Source organism: Trichoderma camerunense (assembly GCF_050948025.1).
Source record: "Trichoderma camerunense strain CBS 138272 chromosome Unknown V8C40scaffold_5, whole genome shotgun sequence".
Lineage (NCBI taxonomy): Eukaryota > Fungi > Ascomycota > Sordariomycetes > Hypocreales > Hypocreaceae > Trichoderma > Trichoderma camerunense.
Window position 1 is genome coordinate 109,207 of NW_028145365.1, and position 16,774 is coordinate 125,980.

Sequence of the window (16,774 nt, forward strand, 5' to 3'; positions counted from 1 at the left end):
AAGATAATTTTTGAATGGCGATGTCGACTTGAATTGTATTAAGATGACTGTTGAGGAGTATCTACATCAGAAGTGTTTGCTTTTATAGCCAATTATTACGGCTTCAAATACTCCTGTTCCGTTGACAGGGAAGTAGTTCGTAGACCATTCAAATAGCCTCATAGTGTGACTATCAGGTTCTGCTCCGATGTAAGTCGGTTTATAGATTTCATCAATACACAAAGCTTGAGCCATACTGGCTGGAAACCTTTATTTTGTTACTGAGCTATATTCATAATTGAGATAGCTCCTTTCCCGCGTAGTAACTACCAATATTAAGTAGCATTATTGTCAATGTGCCCCACGATTCTAGGCATTCATATCCGAACACGTTCGGATATTGTCGTAGAGTAGCTGCATGGGATGTGCTTTGATAATTGTACCGAAGTTGCTGACGAGAGCGCTCCACATAGCAGGGCATTAGGCAATTAATCCGATTCATAGCAAATAGCCTCACGGAGTAAAGTGGGATGCTTTAAATTCAGGTCCATGCTGTACAGCGGCATCGACGATGCTACTTTATTAGACAACAAATGATTCGTTGGTAGCTAGCTATATAAGATATGCTAATAAGCTTATTTTAGATCACTTATGATGTGCTTCAAGTTCTGGCTCGCTTGGTCGTACGATCGAATAAATGAGGCATTCCCACTGATGATTCGCCCTCCGGTCTATTCTAGTCCCAGTAATTACTACACATAGGCTACTTCGGTAACCATTAATATCAGGTTGTGATGTAGTGTGGTTAGTCAAATGATCCGAAAAGTTTCTAATCAAGGGCAAGAAAGAAGCTGTGAACTCCTTCAGTAAGCACAAAGGCCCCTTGATTATTGTTCGCAATGGGATAACATGTGTCCTAAAGAAATGTCAGGGAGGCGTTAGATGAATGCAGTGTGTCATCACTTACCGACCAAAGGTCACCCTTAGGAACTGACGATTTCTTAGTGAGTGATTTCTTGAGCACTTCTTGTTAGACTGCACTTACTAGTCCAGGTAACCGAATTTCCCTGGCAGTCTCTGCCCTCAAAGAAGTATATGGTACAATCGTGGTAAGAATCCGTTAACACATGAGCGCCGTAAAGCTTCTCATCGAAATTGACGCAAACGAGTGGATCTTGTCCGGTCGTAGGTTTCGAATATACCGGCTTCTGCGTACAAGCTCCGTCTGGGAACAAGAAAATGTTGGGATTGAATCTCCAATTTGCTCGGTCTTGGAGCTCTTTAATATACGATGGTGCTGCAGAAACAGCAGCAGCTAGGCCTAGAGCCATAGCGGCAAAGACTGTATTATAGATCTAGTACGAGAAAGTTAGTTGGCGTAAGTTGGCAATGAGTTGGCGGTTACTTCGTTACCATATTATCTGTTGGCTTGGAACTTTTATTTTCTCGTGTGTCTTCTGATATAGAGGCAAAGACCTGGTATTATCATCCAGTGATGCTCAGGCATATATATAGGCATATCAACGGCCCAGATACTACAGCTTTACTAACCATCTTGTCCCGAATTTTGATTACACGATCTATAAATGTAACTCCTATTAATATAACACGCGAAAGGCATTATTCGGAAAGTGTAAGAAGTGACGCCGGCCAAGGCCCATAGATGTGTAATTTTGCATGTTGGCTGATCTGGAAGAGACGTCGAGCCCACGTGTAATCTATCCGCGTTGTTAATGCCCACAATCACAAAGCGGCGGTGCTAGCTCGAGGGATTGCTATTTGACTGTCTGGGCGTTAGCAGCTATCATCTTCTATATATAGAAAGACGCAATGAGTTTTGGTTTGCTGTTCATACTTCTCTGTTGCATTGCAGGTGAGGAAGCAAGACAGCCTTCCAAACTATCACGGGATTAATGTTAGATCTGCTTCACTATATTTGAGGTGTTATATTCACTGTAAGGAGGCTGGTACCTTCTCGGTTTTGACATTTATTAGGTCCTGTCGGATGAAGGCGCACTTCAGTAAGTGGTAGTATTGAAGACTGCTGTGTCAGGTCTGCATATTAGTTCTGACAAAGCCATGCGCATCACCCTTGAAGATAGTAGCAGAACCGGAAAAGTGCAATCTTAGTGTTCTAAAAAAAGAAAAAGGAAAGGAAAAAAAGAAGAGGAAAGAAAAAAAAGAAGAGAGGAAAAAAAAAAAAGGCTGGTTCATGTGTCCACACGGAGGAATTACGTGTACATTCTGGTGATTCTAGTGCAGAAAATTAAACAATACAAATAATACGTAATTAGTCTCTGACAACTCTGGACCACTAACAATGCTACGGGTACACGCTCTCTAAATGAAGATCAGATTGCTAAATTGCCGAAGTACTTGCATTTCAAAATGGAAGTGAGGTGGCAGAGTTCTCCAAGCATATCTCCATGTTGCTGCGAGTCAGAAGCGCCTAAAACCTTCTTTGAACTGCCGTTTCTAAGACTATGTTGGCGTCTATAGTTTTTCAACATTCGACAGCGCTGTGCGTGTTAGTGATGACGACTTCCGGAGTGCTAAATACATTATAGGTATCCATTATTTTGTTATGTGCGCAAATACGATCACCGGGTAGAAGAAGCTGTTCACAAGCACCGCACTGAAGATGGATGCTCGCTCGTCCCTTGTTTTGTTTGTAATACTTGATAAAACATATTTCTCATCGACAGCGCAATGTGATCATTGTATCTCTTAAATTCTAGTTGCCTAGGTAGTCTAAGATATGATTGCAGTCTCTTTAATAAGGCCAGCCTTAAGAAGTACGAGAATTGCTTGCTCCTCTGTCCATTCGGTGCACTTTATGAGAGGGTCCAAATACTCTTCGGGGTTATAAAATGTCAACGGGTCCCACTCCTTCACTGGTTCCGTCTTCATAGTTTCGATATTAAAAGCTTTCTGCTTTGGCGGCGGGGGGATATTTTTAAGAACAGAATCCCATTCCTGTTTAAAGTTGACAGCTTTGGTGTATCCGAGTAGTTCCTTCGAATGCAGGGGCTGGGAATTCTCTTCAATATGAAAGGTTGTTGATTCATAGCTCATACCACTGGTAATGTCACCAATGACATGAAACTTTCGTACCACTGCCATCAACGTCTCTCTCTACAACAAATACGACAGTATGATATCGAGGTTGAGGCATATCAGGATCTTGAACAGCAAGCGTGAATTTGAGTTTGTAAACTTAGTACCATTGAGAGTTTGCCATCTTTAGAGTTGAGAAGGAATATAAGTGACGTTAGTGTTGACAGATGAGGGCGCTTTTAGAGAAGAATTTATTCTTGATGAGGTTGAGAAATCGCGGTTAAGCCCAATCACACGTGTGTAGATTATGGCAAGAACCAAAACACTTTTGTAAAATGCGGCTTCTGCCTAAAACATCCTTGCGAAATGCGGCGTTTCTCTGAGGCGGCTGTATTTAGCGCTGCAGTGTTACCTTGATACAGGAACAACACGCAGCCGCGATGCGAAGTTGGCTACGAGTTTAAGAGCGCTATACATGAACTTGACGACGATGACGGAACTGCATTCTTCAATCTCCTAGTGATATGAGATTGATAATAAATTGAGTGTGATGAATTATTGCCATGACTTGAAAATCTGTACGGTATAATTAAGTCGGATACATTCACAGTCTGATATTCTACTGCCAGCGATCCAGTAGGTCCAGGTCAACATTAAGTTCTTTATGCATTAAATATTTAAATATCATCATCTAGCATAGACTACCGTTGCTGCAGCTTCCCGAGCAGCTGTACGATCCATCGAGTTTTGCGTCAGAACCGTACATGTCGTAGCCCTGGAACCATCCATTGAGCGTCTCGTGGAGATAGTTGAGGTTCTGGGGATCTCCGTTATCCCTTCCTTCCTGAGAGCAGGGGTAGTCCTGCGTGATTCCCCTACCACCGTTGAGTCCAGTGCCATCACTGGCCGTGAACCATCCATTGTATGAGCCCAGAGCGTGGACAGCATTGCCGCCAGTGTTGTCAAGGGCAGACTTAAGAACCCAGGCACCGCAATCGACATTGTCCTGGATGGGATACTGGCAGCTGCTCTGGCCGTTTTGGCAGTTTGAAGGATCGCACTGCATCAGACCAGGAGTTGGGCCGCCCGCATTAGCATTGCAAGAAGACTCCTGCATGGCGATGAAGGCCAAGATGGCGGGATCGATGTTGTACTTCTGACCGGATGACTGGAAGTACTGATCATACTGCCGGCAAGGTGCACCAACACCGTTGTAGTAGTCTGACAGGCTGATGTGTGACAGGCTGTTGATGTCCAAGAAGGGGGGATTCCAGCCATTGCCAGTAAGGCCAGAGTTGAGCCAGGCTTCGGAACCGTTGGGACCGCATGCCTTTGAACCGCCTGTTGTTTTTGCGCAAGCGCCTTGTGCATTTGGGTTTGTCTGAGCTGATGCCAGTCTGGCAATGGTGACGGCCAGAGCCACCTGGATGAAGCGAGATGACGAAGTCATGGTGAATCTAGTTAATTGCAAGATGAGGGATGGATTGAACTGTGCCAGTCTACAACTACCTGAACTATGGCCATCCCCAGCTCCCTATTTATTTACATCCATCCGGCTCTCGCTGGCCCGGAGCCAAACGAGGTTCTCGCGATACTTCCATTGCAACCTCGCAGATATTACTAGAATCGTCGGAAGGCGGTGACAGGCGTTAATGGACTGACCTGCCACGTTCGGAAACATCGTGGCCGATCCAAAGCCGCCATGAAACATACAAATGCTCAAAATGGCAAGGGACTCTCTCCACTGCCGGCACCGATTCTCCGTTTCAGCGTCACAATCAGAAAGACCTTCCAGAACCTTAAAGAGCCCCCTTGTGCTGCCACCGAAGAACGGCCGTCTAGGGGGATACGACGGGTAGCATTGGGACGGATAGGGAAGCTCGTGTTAGTGTTAGTGGGCGATCGCCCGGACGAATACGAGTATGTTGCTGGCAGTGTTTTGTTATCCAATTGCCTCCACGCGCAACGAATCAAGTCCGCATGGAATTGGTGGAAGAAGAGCTGACACTTCCGAACAGGGCTTTCATCAAGCTAGCTCGCCATACGATTCAAGTGGCAGGTTACATCGTGTCTGCAGGAGCTGGTATTAGTCATTCGCGGTATGATGTTGATATTTCCGGTATCCATATCCACGCATTGTACAAGGTACATATCAACCACAGTAGTTGATGAAGATGACCATGAACATGGTTATAGCAAGAGGACCATTGAGGTAACTCGTAACCACGGATATAATGGAGCTTCTTCGTGACAGACTGACACTGACGGTCTAGCGGGACTGTTTCTGTTTATTCCCAACAGCGCCACTTTTTTTTGGTTGTTTCATTATGAGAGCTTACTTCTTGCTGCCATTGGCTCGGCCCTGGAGATATTCAACTTGGCAATGGCCTCTCGGAGGGGCTTAGACTGCTCTTTGCAAATAGCAACAGTCATAAGACAATCCTCACTCTTTGTCCATTGGCGTAAACTTGAAGACAGCTACTGATATTTACGATAGCTTATTATGCGCCGAGCCAGTGCGGATGCATTAGCATATTGGGAAGCGAATAGGCCGTAAAAGTGCTGTGTCTATTGAAGATGTACCTGGGCAAGGCAAGTGTCAATAGTGAGTGGTAAGCCTGAGAGAAAACACCACAGGCGTCCGTCATGATTCTATGACACATAATTAATGAACTGATCAATATGCTGTATACGCATATCGAGTCAACCAAATTAACACATTTTCCGTCATACGCATCTCAATATATAATTGGCTGTCAAGGGAAATTTGGTGGTGACAAGTCCAATGCAACGGTGGACAAGGAGGCGCTCGCTTTTTTCAAAAGCTGCAGATGGACAGCGATCCATGAACGTCTTGCTTGTGAATAGGATCGCAAGACTACGGCAGAGGGCAGGGCCATTCCTGATATCACAAACACCCCTCTTGTCCATCTAATAGAAACGCTTGGGAGACTGACTAGTATAAGTGCCGCTCAAATCACGGCCTTGATCTCTGCCTACGCAGCAACAAATGCCATGGCTCATGGGCCCCTCGCATCTGAAATCGTGAAAAAATCCAAGTTGGCAGTTGGCATGCTTCAGGAAGATCTCCAGAGACTGAATTCTTGGCCTGGAGTTGGGAACAGTGCCAATAGTAGCTGAATTTGCCAGAGCGTAGTTTAGCAGAGAGCAATGAGAAAGTTCAAAACGACAAAGAATCGAGGGATCGCCGTACTACAAGGCCAAGCTTACCACGAAACAGTTCTTTGTTGAAACGTAGAGACAAAGGGCGATCCAGCATTCCGTAGAGTCAGCAGGACAAAAGAGTAGGCCAATAATGACAGCTCCAGAAGGCTAGTTGGAACTTGATCATATCACAAAGAAATCGTACCGCGCATCTCCAGCCGACAATTTAATTAGAACCAATAACATGAAGTAGGCATATACACGGCGGCATCTCAAGCTGCCCGGGCGTCTGGCTCGATCTGCCATGTGATTGCCACGGTAGATTAATTCTTTGTTGATTGAGGTGAGGCCACGACATCCTTTGAACACGCGCCCTTTCATCATCTTCGGGTCCACGAGGCTCCAGCAGTTGTTTTAAGTTCCAGGTCAGCACCCTACTTGTTCAGTATATACTAGTTTCCAACATACCGACTTTCAACTGCTTCCCTATTATATTGTAAGAATTCATGAATACCCTCAAGACTCTCTCAAAATTGAAAGCGCTTCTGCCTCGCAAATTCATGAGTGCTCTGTTACACATACGCTTGCACTTACAGTGTGGTGCTTGCGGACAACTTATTCTACCTGATGATCGTATTTGCGCACGTAAGAAAATACATTTAACGCTCAGAAATATGCCATCACTAACATACACAGTGCTACTTCGCAATGTTGTCCACGTATATGACGCAGGCTGGTTCTGGGGCATACCATATTCTGAACGTTGGACAAGCGACGGTTATGAGGTATGTTGCTTGATAGAAGACTATAACTGCACCGAATGCCCTACTGCGGATGAGAGCGTAACGATGCATATGGACTGCTTAAATTTATGCCGCCGAGTGTTGAAGATTGATAAACATGACCTTAAAGACGGCCTTCCCAAAGAGGATTTTAGTCGCCTTTGCAGCAACGTGGAGGTATGCTTGGAGAGAGATGCAACCGCTTAAGCTGCCTAGCTCTAGTGCTCTTACGAATCCTCCTCCACACATGATAAGCGACATATGCGGTTTTCAAAAGAGCTTCCCACCCGAAATCGCCAAGATGATACAGAGCTATTCGCCTTCCAGCGCCTTCTGAAGATTCTCTTCGGTACTTCAGCTTTTGGAAGAGCTGAATGCGGCTGAGATACATGAAGCTGTCACCTGCGCGCTTCCCCAAGTGCTGTATTGGGCTCGGGGTAAACCCCCTACGCTTGTGGAAAACGAACAGACTGCTGAACAGACTGCTGAACAAACTGCCAAACAAACTGTTGGTCCTTATGTTCGTTTAACAATGGATTCTCGAGGCATCAAATTGATAGAACAAATATCTAAAGATTCGGCAAATGACTCATTCCCTGTCTCCAAGGATCCTCACGTGTTCATAATAGACCTCGCAGAGAAAACAAAGCCCATCAAGATAGAATTTCAGGTACGTGTTTCTAAATGTTCTACATACTCTGTTGAACTTCAAATACAATCTTCGATTTAAAATCTTCTAACTTTCTCAGCTTGGTATGAGCCGTCTGTATGTTCCTAAGTCATCAAAGATCAGTATATGGAGCGCGCCGATACCCATACGAGGCATTCTTCGATGTATTCAGCATCATGCACCTCTGCATACATCTATTTCGTCTCCCCGCTCCGTCGCCATCAATTTAGATCCGAGCTATTGTACAGGAATCTCCTTTTTTTTTTTTACGAGGCTGTAAGATAAGGTATATACATGGACACAGCAAAGAAAGCCTGCCTGCTTTCGAGATTTTCAACTATATACAAGCTTTTTACAATGGCGGCCTAGTTTGGATCTATACACCATTAACGGCTGGAGATAAGATTAATGCAATCAGTGTCAGGCGGTATACCGATTTACAGTCGGCACGTGCTATTACGGTAGGTGTTCAAGCACTGTTTAGTGGTCATGCCAGATCTAACAATGTTTAGTTGACGATGAAATCCGGTCAATCTATAATCGGTATGCTACCAACTCAACCAGCAGAATTTTTGCCCACTGAAACATTGTATACAATGGTTGATCAACATCCATTGCTTATCCATAACATTCCAACCGGTGGCGCTATCTCATCTATCGGACTTAACGCCATCCCTGAGAGCATAACTCATGTCAGTATTCCAATAGTAGAGCCGCCCTTCATTGATGCCTGCCTTTCTTCAGCGTCGTTGGAAGATGTTTCAAATATTTCTGTCTTCACAGATGATTCGACTAAACCACCTGAATGCAAAGGTATGGTGATCAAGTATAGCAACGGTCTAAAGAGAGCTCTTGGACAATGCCGCCTAGGTCTGGATGCAGTTCAAAAGTACCATCGGCCATTGAAACTCTCATATGCCATTGCAAAAGATAGCACAAAGGCTGGGAGAATACTCAAAAATGTGAATCTTACTTTCGATTCTCCAAGTCAAATATATCCTCAGGACGAAGAGTTAGTGTGGAATCACTATGAAATGAGAGGTCAGCTATTGTTTTGGTTTACAGCAAATGAAGTTGTTTTAAAAGTTTCGCAAAAGTAGGCACATCTTCTGGTTATTCATAACAGTCAGAAAGCAATCCCCAGACTTTATTGGCATAAATTTGAAGATAGCTACTTAAATTTACGATAGCTTATTGAGCAACGAGCCAGTCTGCATGCATTAGCGTATTAGGAGACGTATCGGTGATTAAGAGTTAAAGACAACCTTGTCGTGTAGCAACAAACAAGACTAAGTTCACTAGCATATGATAGGTTTAGGAAGCGGACTACAGTACTATGCTATCATCATAAAATAGTTCAATGGCAAAACGGCAGGTATATATAAAGTAAATCCGTTGATTTAACTAACTTCAATGTTTCTTCCCTATCACCCTTAGCTGATTAGCCCAACGCTTCTTACAGGAATGAAGCCACTAGCATACCTAGAGGTCATTATGCGGCGAATACATGTACCTTGTCTACACAGGTAATTTCGTGCATCTATATACGATAAACACAACCCCCCTCTTTTTTTCAGGTACGGGAGCTTGGATTGCCTCAGCTTACTCGTGATTCCTAATTATCAATCGATCACGGGGCTGGCCAAAAAAGTCTCATCCCAACAAACACATCAAGCGACGGTCAGAAAAAGCGGGACTGCAAAATGAATAAGTACATACATTCAGTAATACACCTAGCACCTAGTCAACTCATCGAGTAGCGCTTTTGTAGGGGAACACCTATTTAGCAAGCACCCGAATGTTATTATATAATTGTAATAGCAGTTACTAAAAGAATATAGCTATAGTAGCAGTTACTAGAGAAATATAGATATAGTAGGGAAATGTAGATATAGCAGCTACTCCTTTTGTAGGCATATGACTTGACTCGTGAGTGTTCGAAGTTTTCGGGTTTTCTGTCTTCCGCTTGCCTACTTAAAGGGAGGTCTTACAAGGTGACCTGAACTACGATTGATCATCTGAGAAATGCTGTAGTATTAAAATGAAGATGATAGCAAAAATAACGACATATCGTAGGCAACTTCCCTCTAACTTTGTAGTTGCCGGGAAAACTGCCAGCAAGAAGTCGTCAGTTCAACACTACTAGTCTACACTGGGCTAGCATTTCGGCACTCATCTGTCAGCCCGTCTGATCATCGACGCCACTGAAGAGTATAAATCGTATGAACGTTCTCTGACCCACCCATCATATTCTGTCAGTCTCATTTTCCTTCAGCCACAAAGTTTGAGCCCTGATGATCCGATTTCACATGAGACTAAGCATGAGCTTTCTAAACAAAGTTTCTCAGCTCTACTGAACTTGCTTAGGATGAAGGCTATTTAAGCTATAGTCAGGTGATGGAAAGCGTCGCTAGCTTCAAATATCATCGTATGACGATCGTAGCACCATTTACGCGTGGCAATATTGCCCATTGGATGCATAAATACTACGAGGTAGACGTGTGGTGTTCAAATCCAACAAAGCAACTCTATTCTGCTTAACAAGTTGAGACTGATAAAGTAGCAAACACATCAACACCATGGCTACCACCAACGGCCCATCCAAACTCGTCCCAGAACAGCTATTCCACACTGTTCTCACCGTAATCGACTACTCCCACGACGCCTCCGGCGCCAACCGCACGCTATTCGTCCTCAAAACCCACGGCACCCTCGCCGCGGCAAAGAAATACGCCAGCCACGCCCTAGAGGCCGTCAACTTCACGGCCGAAGACTTTGAAGTCTATCGCATCCGCGCTGACGAAGACCCAGCCAAGCCCTGGACCCACGGCGACGGCGTGCTGGTTTTCGCCCGCTCCTTTGATGGGCAAGAGTTTCTCGTGGGAATCGACACTACTCCCAACAACGAGGCTTTGACTGCAACGGCGGATGGAGAGATAGTGCTGTCCGAGGGCGCAAAGTTCCTGCATTACCTTTTGCAGATTACGGTGGACTACAACGCCGATCGTAGCGGCAGCTCGCAGACGACGGAAATTGAAGGGACGTATGTCCATCGTGCGGATGCGTGGACGGCTGCGCATGTGTCTCTCGATCCAACAGAGTATGCAGAGTTTGATCGTCGGGGTGATGCACAGTTTGTTGAAGAATGGCCCTTTGGCGAAGATGTTGCGGTTCATGCCGTTTCTGAGACTGGACAAAACTACTTTATTGCGGTGAAAAGGCCCCCCGAGCAGAAGCACGAGGTAAAGCCTCACTCGCTGAAAAAATAGTTTACATGTCTGTTGCATTTGTTACGTGGAAGTAAGGACCTCGTCTATCGTACCTGTAATTTGGCTACGCTGTGACTTCCGGATGTTGTTTTCATTGACTCAAAGTTGTACACTACTGTTTCTAGATACTTGAGGTATAGGTCTAGTAACTATGTTTATAGCCTCTTCTGGCAATACATCTTAATACAATGGGTTATCGTTATATCTGTAGTTCATTACATATGATCCATATCCAATCATGTGTAGGATACAGCAGCAAGATGAATCATATTGAAGAATGAACTTGATATTGGTGAATTTGCAGAAGTTTTGTGGTAGTGTAATCTCAATAACCCCCAAGCCAGAGATTTGATAATCTTTGGAGAGGAAGGAGACCTCCAGTGTGATCTACAAGACGACTGCCCAAGAGTAACACGAAATTCACGTGGTGTTACACAACTACCTATACTTCTCCCCCCTCTCGTAGCAACCAATACATCATGCCTCCATCACGATTGTCAACATCCGTATCAGTGCAAAAAATCTCTCTCAAAGCAAACCAAAATGGCCACCCTCGACGCTCTGAAGCGGGCTCTTAGACAAAAAGCTACTTCTCCGACGCAGCCCCTGTCCGACGAACAGTATAGCGCTGGCTTTGACATCCTGCTCCAAGGTCCCGGATGGAAGACATACCAAGATTTTATTTTCCCCCAGCTATCCCAAGTGCTGACTACTCTGTTCAACTCGCGAATTCGCATCTCGGTGTTGGAGATAGGACCTGGCCCCAAGAGCGTGCTCGGATATCTGCCTGATGATCAAAGACGCAAGATCAACAAGTACGCTGCGTTCGAACCAAACGACTTGTATGCCACGGAACTGCAAGAATGGCTGGAGACGGAATCTCCGCTCCCCTGCCTGGAAAGCCTGCCCGACATCCATCGAGTGCCTTTTACTCTGGACAGCACCGTCACCGATGCAAACGACGGCCAAGAACAGTTCGACGTCGTCCTCTTCTGCCACAGTATGTATAGAATGAAACCCAAACGCAAGTTCATCGAACGAGCACTAGAAATGCTAGCTGTGCAACCCGAAGGCGGGGTGGTGGTAGTCTTCCATCGTGATGGTGTGGACTTTGATGGCTTAATATGCCATAAAACGGCTTCATTCCCTTCTGGAACCATTTGTGTTGCAGATAATGATAAGATGCTGGGTGACTTTTCCTCTTTTATTGCGGGCTTTGTTATGCAAGACAAAGACGCAGACGAGGCTGTCTAGGTCGAATGGCGTAAGGTGTGTCGCGACTTGGGTCGCCGTTAGGAAGCTCACCTAGGTCATCTCTTCTTCAGTGCACCTGAAGTTATGATGGCATTCAATCATTATGCCACCATGTTGCCAGAACTCATAGCGCAAATGCCGTCGGCGAAAGAGGGCAGGACGGTGAAGAACTAGGAGGCTCGGGCCCACCGTCTCACTTTAATTCTCAGGCCGACAAATATCGAATATGTCCAGAAATGCGTTTAATGGGCTTTGAAGCATGGAGTTGGTTTGACTGTTATTGGTGGAAGTTATAGCGGCCACTGTCTTTGGCCTAACGTTGTCGCAATTGACATGGAGGCTTTTGATTAAGTATATGTTCAGGCTCCTATAGATAATGGGATAGATCCTGATTTTAATTCTGGCTCTTTGATTATTGCCGAAGCCGGCTGCAAGACGGGAGATATAGTTCGTGCTGCCATGGCGGCGGGTTTGACTGTGCCTCTCGGAGCTTGTCTAAGCGTGGGCGCTGGATTATGGTTATAAGGCGGCCTCGGGCATCTAGCCAGGCTTTATGGTCTTTTATGTGATTCTATTGTCGGTTTTATAATGGTGAGCCTTGATTTGGCCCAGATCCTGTGTGTCGGATATGTGCTAAATGAATATTGGCCGACCAGTGGCGTCCGCCTGGAAAACGAAGCCGAATTGCTATGGGCAGTGAAAGGAGCTGGCACTAACTTTGGCATCGTGACGAGCGTCATTTTCAAAGCGTATCCGGCCCCGGTCTATACAGTTCGAAATTGGATTATGCCGCTGAATGAGAACGTTGAAGCACAGCGTAGACTCACCGAATTTGATAGGCTCATCGCTAGTCATCTCCCTCGAAACTGTTCCGCAGATGCGTATCTGTATTGCGATGCTGGGGGGTTGCAGCTTGGCATTACCACGATTGAAGCTTGCACAGCCAAGCCGTTCTCAGAAACTCCTACACTTGCTAATACAATTCTGGGGCCAGAATGCAATCTCAAGGTTGTAGACAGCGTCGGCTTGTTTGACACCGAGATGTACGTGGCCGGAATGCACGGAGGACATAGAGGCGGTAAGACATCCTCGTTCAAGCGGTGTCTCTTCTTAAAAGACATTGGAGCTGCAGATGTGTCTGCAATCTTGGTAACAGCTGTCGAGTCTTGTCCTACGACACTCTACTATTTTTATCTGCTGCAGGGCGGAGGAGCGGTTGCTGATGTGGTTCCCGATGTAACGTCTTTCGGTTGTCGTAAATGGGACTTTGCCTGCGTTGTCACCGGTGTCTGGCCTCGTTACCAAAATAGAACCGAGACTGCTTAAGCTGCTGTATAATAGGTTTATTATATTACCCGAACTCTGTTGCCCCTGGCTAGAGGAGTCTACGGTGTAGATCTTGGACTGGACCCCAGAGATGCTGATCTGGCGGAGAAGGCTTTCGGTTTAAACCTGCTACGCTTGGCTTGTCTTAAACAACATTTAGACCTATGTAAGGTGCTGGCTTATGCCTGTCTACTCCTAGAGGCGCCGATGGGGCTAAAGCTTATCGTTTTTGTCACGGGAGAACATGGTGCCGGCAAGGACTATTGCGCAGACGTTTGGGCATCCGTGTTTAATACAAGTTCTCCCAACACCTCTAAGGCACGGGTGGTTAGCATTAGCGATGTCACTAAGCGAGAATATGCGGTGGCTACTGGTGCTGACTTGGACGCTCTACTCTAAGATCGTGCCTATAAGGAGCAACACCGGCCAGCCTTGACGGTATTCTTCCAGGAATAAGTGCGGTAATGACCCCGGCTGCCAGAGGAGTACTTTCTGAATGTAGTGTATGCCGCTGTGGATGTGGACGTACTATTGATCACCGGGATGAGAGATGAGGCTCCAGTTGCAGCTTTGTTACATCTGGTGCCAGACAGCAGAGTGCTCGAAGTTCGTGTTAAATCAAGAGAGGAGGCACGGCGGGCTCGTGGATGTTATCAAATCGGTGATGGGGTTGTTGATCAGGAGAATAAGGACGGTATTAATGGCACCAATGGCGAGCGAGACTCTGACTGGTGCGCGAATCTTATCTTCTATAACGACACGCCTGGAAGTGAAATGGCAGAAGTGTATGGTCAACGTCGTTTGCTTCCCTTCTTTAACGAAGATCTGCAGCAGCTGGCCAACATGGTGCGTTCGGTACCCGACTTCCCACGCCCAGGTATCGAGTTTCGCCACCTGCTCGACATCTCCCAGCAGCCGGGAGGATTGAAGTTGTGTTTGTCTCTGTTTCAGAGCCACTTTGCTGGTGACTGGAACAAGATCGGAGCAGTGGTTTGTTGCGAGGCTAGAGGCTTTATCTTTGCGTCGCCGTTGGCGTCACAGATAGATATACCCCTGGTGCTGATTCGTGAAGCCGGCAAGCTCCCGCCGCCCGTTGTTTCCGTTGCCAAGAGGCCCTCGCACATTTCGCATTCAACACCCAACAGTTCAAGAGAGAAGAAGATGGAGATGGAGCGGGATGCGATTCGCAGCGGCGCGTCTGTGCTAGTGGTGGACGATGTTCTTGCCACGGGGGAGACGCTTTGTGCGGTTGTGCAGCTACTGGCTGAAGCTGGAGTCAGCGCTGATCAAATTAGTGTCATGGTCGTGGCGGAATTCCCTGCTCATCGTGGTCGAAAACTGATGCGCCGTTGTGGTTTTGGAAGAGTCAGTATTCAAAACCTCTTGGTCTTTGGGGGTCTGTAGAAGGGAGAACTGAGTTTGTGGCTATAGGCACGCCGTGTATTGGCTGGCTTGGTATACAGCTCCCACTTGTTACAGTCAAAAAGTAAGGGATTAACAGAAGGCTGTTCTTATAAAATTCTTTAAAGGAAATAGAAATATTCCTTGTGCATATCTTTACTTGTGTTCTATTTTTTTCTATTTTTTTTTTCTCTTTTTTTTCTTGGTAAACTACCTGGTACTTGGTAATTGTGAGTAATACGAAAGTACCGCTCTGTATCTCCCACAAACATTTAGGGTGCTAGATAACAAAACTTGGGGTGCTGGATAAGGTAGGAATTCCCCATAAGTACCTACCACGCAGGCGAAACCTACAGGCGGGTGCTTTAGCAGTACTTCTAGGCGGTATTATGCGCTGTAGGCCGATAACTTCCACCCATAGGTGCAGGTTACTGAGGCGCCGACACTAATGTAGGTACCTGTACCACCTGTGTCCAAGGTTCACCATATATCTAGGCTAGTTGAGATCAAATTTAGCCCGAGCAAGCCACTGCAAGGCTTCAAGTTATTTCCAAGAGGCAACATTCGACAGCTTCCATCAGCCCCAATACAACACGTCCAAATCAAGCCTCTCTTACGCAGCTCTTCACCATGGATTCTACCTCACAACCATCGCAATCAAGGCCTCCCCTAGAGACCTTGTCTATCAAGCAGCTTCTCCGGCTGCATCCGCGGGACAAGCTTTTGGTTCACCCTCTGGAGTGGACCGGCCGCCATCTTGAGGTGCTACAGTGCTCATTCGAGGACTCTCTACCACCTCCACCTTCACAAGAACACTTGGACGAAGTGCGCGGAATTCCTGCTACAGAAGGGTTTAAATATTCCATGAAAAAGATGGCTGCAAATGAAATCTGGCTGCGCCGCGATAATGCCATCAGATACATCGTCGGTTCTGATGATTGTCCACTGAGGCCCTACGGGTAGGTCCTTATATCGGAGGAGGGGTTGCTCCATTCCTTTCTGCTCTTCTCTTCTCTTTCTTCCTCTTAATTAACGGTTACATAGAACATCAGTTGGCTTTCATTTTGACGGTCGTCGCGTCAAAGGCAGTCTCCCATGTCAACTGTTCACCAGCAGGCATGGTAATAAGGCTGCCCTAAAGAAGGGCACGGCGCCAATCGCCTTCGTCTCCATCGATTGCGAGCGTATCAAATCCCTTCGCTATAAACAAATGTTACCCTACCGTGGTAGACGCCGCAGCAAGCAAACTAACGGAATATTCGACCGCCATTTGAAAAGAGTTACGCCACCCAACCGTCTGCATGATCCATACATAGTAGCCCTCCTGCTGGCAGTTGCATATGACCAACGGTACCGGACGAAACCTTCGAGAAGGTTCGGATCTACTTTTTGGGTATGCTGTCCCCCCATAGCATTGTCACCTTCATACATCCACTGACTCATTATACTTAGCCTCAGGTGGTAGTGACAGATCGTGAGGATGAATACGTCCACCTCTTCGCCGCACATATTTCATCCAATTACCTCGAAAAATTTGACTTTCCTTCCCGCCAACCTGCCGAGTCAGCGCAGCAACCGTTGCTGATTCACCATATCCGCGTACCATTAGAGCCATACGACACTTTCCGCCCACGCCTACTCCCAATCCTGCTTCATCCAGCCAATTATTACAAGTGAGGTCAGCAAAAATATATAAAGCCTAAAGCCGCAAATATACCATCTTTCTAAACAAAGAGGTGCATCCACTATGAGTCTATAGCGTGCAAATTCAGATGCCTTCAGTGTCATGTAAAAGGATATAGCAATAGTATAATATATTAGAAGAAAGTTTCCAGTGTTGGGTGAGCCGCTTCCAGTGTTGCGTAAGCATG

The 16,774-nt window shown here is 46.1% G+C and overlaps 7 protein-coding genes across 7 annotated transcripts; 4 read left to right on the forward strand and 3 right to left on the reverse strand.

Moving 5' to 3' along the window:
• Window positions 1-808: 808 nt before the first annotated feature.
• Window positions 809-1,310, reverse strand: V8C40DRAFT_263572 (uncharacterized protein; the record flags this gene model as incomplete). Its single annotated transcript, XM_083219480.1, has 3 exons — window positions 809-895; window positions 947-969; window positions 1,025-1,310. The coding sequence occupies 3 exons, from the start codon at window positions 1,308-1,310 to the stop codon at window positions 809-811; spliced, it is 396 nt and encodes a 131-aa protein (XP_083075290.1).
• Window positions 1,311-2,730: 1,420 nt separating this feature from the next.
• V8C40DRAFT_285834 (uncharacterized protein) lies at window positions 2,731-3,327 on the reverse strand (the record flags this gene model as incomplete). The annotated part of the gene is made up of 1 exon (XM_083222459.1): window positions 2,731-3,327. The coding sequence occupies exon 1, from the start codon at window positions 3,100-3,102 to the stop codon at window positions 2,731-2,733; it is 372 nt and encodes a 123-aa protein (XP_083075291.1). The 5' UTR covers window positions 3,103-3,327.
• A 400-nt stretch (window positions 3,328-3,727) lies between these two features.
• Window positions 3,728-4,717, reverse strand: V8C40DRAFT_263574 (glycoside hydrolase family 23 protein; the record flags this gene model as incomplete). The annotated part of the gene is made up of 2 exons (XM_083219481.1): window positions 3,728-4,525; window positions 4,583-4,717. 2 exons carry the CDS (start codon window positions 4,715-4,717, stop codon window positions 3,728-3,730), a joined length of 933 nt encoding a protein of 310 aa, XP_083075292.1.
• A 2,961-nt stretch (window positions 4,718-7,678) lies between these two features.
• Window positions 7,679-8,714, forward strand: V8C40DRAFT_238296 (uncharacterized protein). Its single transcript, XM_083214415.1, has 2 exons — window positions 7,679-8,114; window positions 8,166-8,714. The coding sequence occupies exon 1, from the start codon at window positions 7,739-7,741 to the stop codon at window positions 7,931-7,933; it is 195 nt and encodes a 64-aa protein (XP_083075293.1). The 5' UTR covers window positions 7,679-7,738; the 3' UTR covers window positions 7,934-8,114; window positions 8,166-8,714.
• Window positions 8,715-9,927: 1,213 nt separating this feature from the next.
• Window positions 9,928-11,217, forward strand: V8C40DRAFT_238297 (uncharacterized protein). Its single transcript, XM_083214416.1, has 2 exons — window positions 9,928-10,146; window positions 10,217-11,217. Exon 2 carries the CDS (start codon window positions 10,233-10,235, stop codon window positions 10,920-10,922), a length of 690 nt encoding a protein of 229 aa, XP_083075294.1. The 5' UTR covers window positions 9,928-10,146; window positions 10,217-10,232; the 3' UTR covers window positions 10,923-11,217.
• Window positions 11,218-11,465: 248 nt separating this feature from the next.
• On the forward strand, window positions 11,466-14,906 carry V8C40DRAFT_285838 (purine phosphoribosyltransferase family protein; the record flags this gene model as incomplete). The annotated part of the gene is made up of 9 exons (XM_083222460.1): window positions 11,466-11,867; window positions 11,898-12,170; window positions 12,219-12,338; window positions 12,435-12,497; window positions 12,540-12,694; window positions 12,725-13,463; window positions 13,518-13,875; window positions 13,984-14,196; window positions 14,287-14,906. 9 exons carry the CDS (start codon window positions 11,466-11,468, stop codon window positions 14,904-14,906), a joined length of 2,943 nt encoding a protein of 980 aa, XP_083075295.1.
• A 534-nt stretch (window positions 14,907-15,440) lies between these two features.
• Window positions 15,441-16,738, forward strand: V8C40DRAFT_238303 (uncharacterized protein). Its single transcript, XM_083214417.1, has 3 exons — window positions 15,441-15,862; window positions 15,948-16,296; window positions 16,356-16,738. The coding sequence occupies exons 1-3, from the start codon at window positions 15,534-15,536 to the stop codon at window positions 16,578-16,580; spliced, it is 903 nt and encodes a 300-aa protein (XP_083075296.1). The 5' UTR covers window positions 15,441-15,533; the 3' UTR covers window positions 16,581-16,738.
• The last annotated feature ends 36 nt before the right edge of the window (window positions 16,739-16,774 follow it).

Excerpts from the sequence above, each read along its gene's own strand:
- V8C40DRAFT_238296 (XM_083214415.1), top strand. The coding sequence starts at position 7,739 with ATGAGCCGTCTGTATGTTCCTAAGTCATCAAAGATCAGTATATGGAGC.
- V8C40DRAFT_238297 (XM_083214416.1), top strand. The coding sequence starts at position 10,233 with ATGGCTACCACCAACGGCCCATCCAAACTCGTCCCAGAACAGCTATTC.
- V8C40DRAFT_238303 (XM_083214417.1), top strand. The coding sequence starts at position 15,534 with ATGGATTCTACCTCACAACCATCGCAATCAAGGCCTCCCCTAGAGACC. Across the intron at positions 15,863-15,947 it reads TGTCCACTGAGGCCCTACGG|AACATCAGTTGGCTTTCATT; the intron begins GTAGGTCCTTAT and ends ACGGTTACATAG. Across the intron at positions 16,297-16,355 it reads GGTTCGGATCTACTTTTTGG|CCTCAGGTGGTAGTGACAGA; the intron begins GTATGCTGTCCC and ends CATTATACTTAG.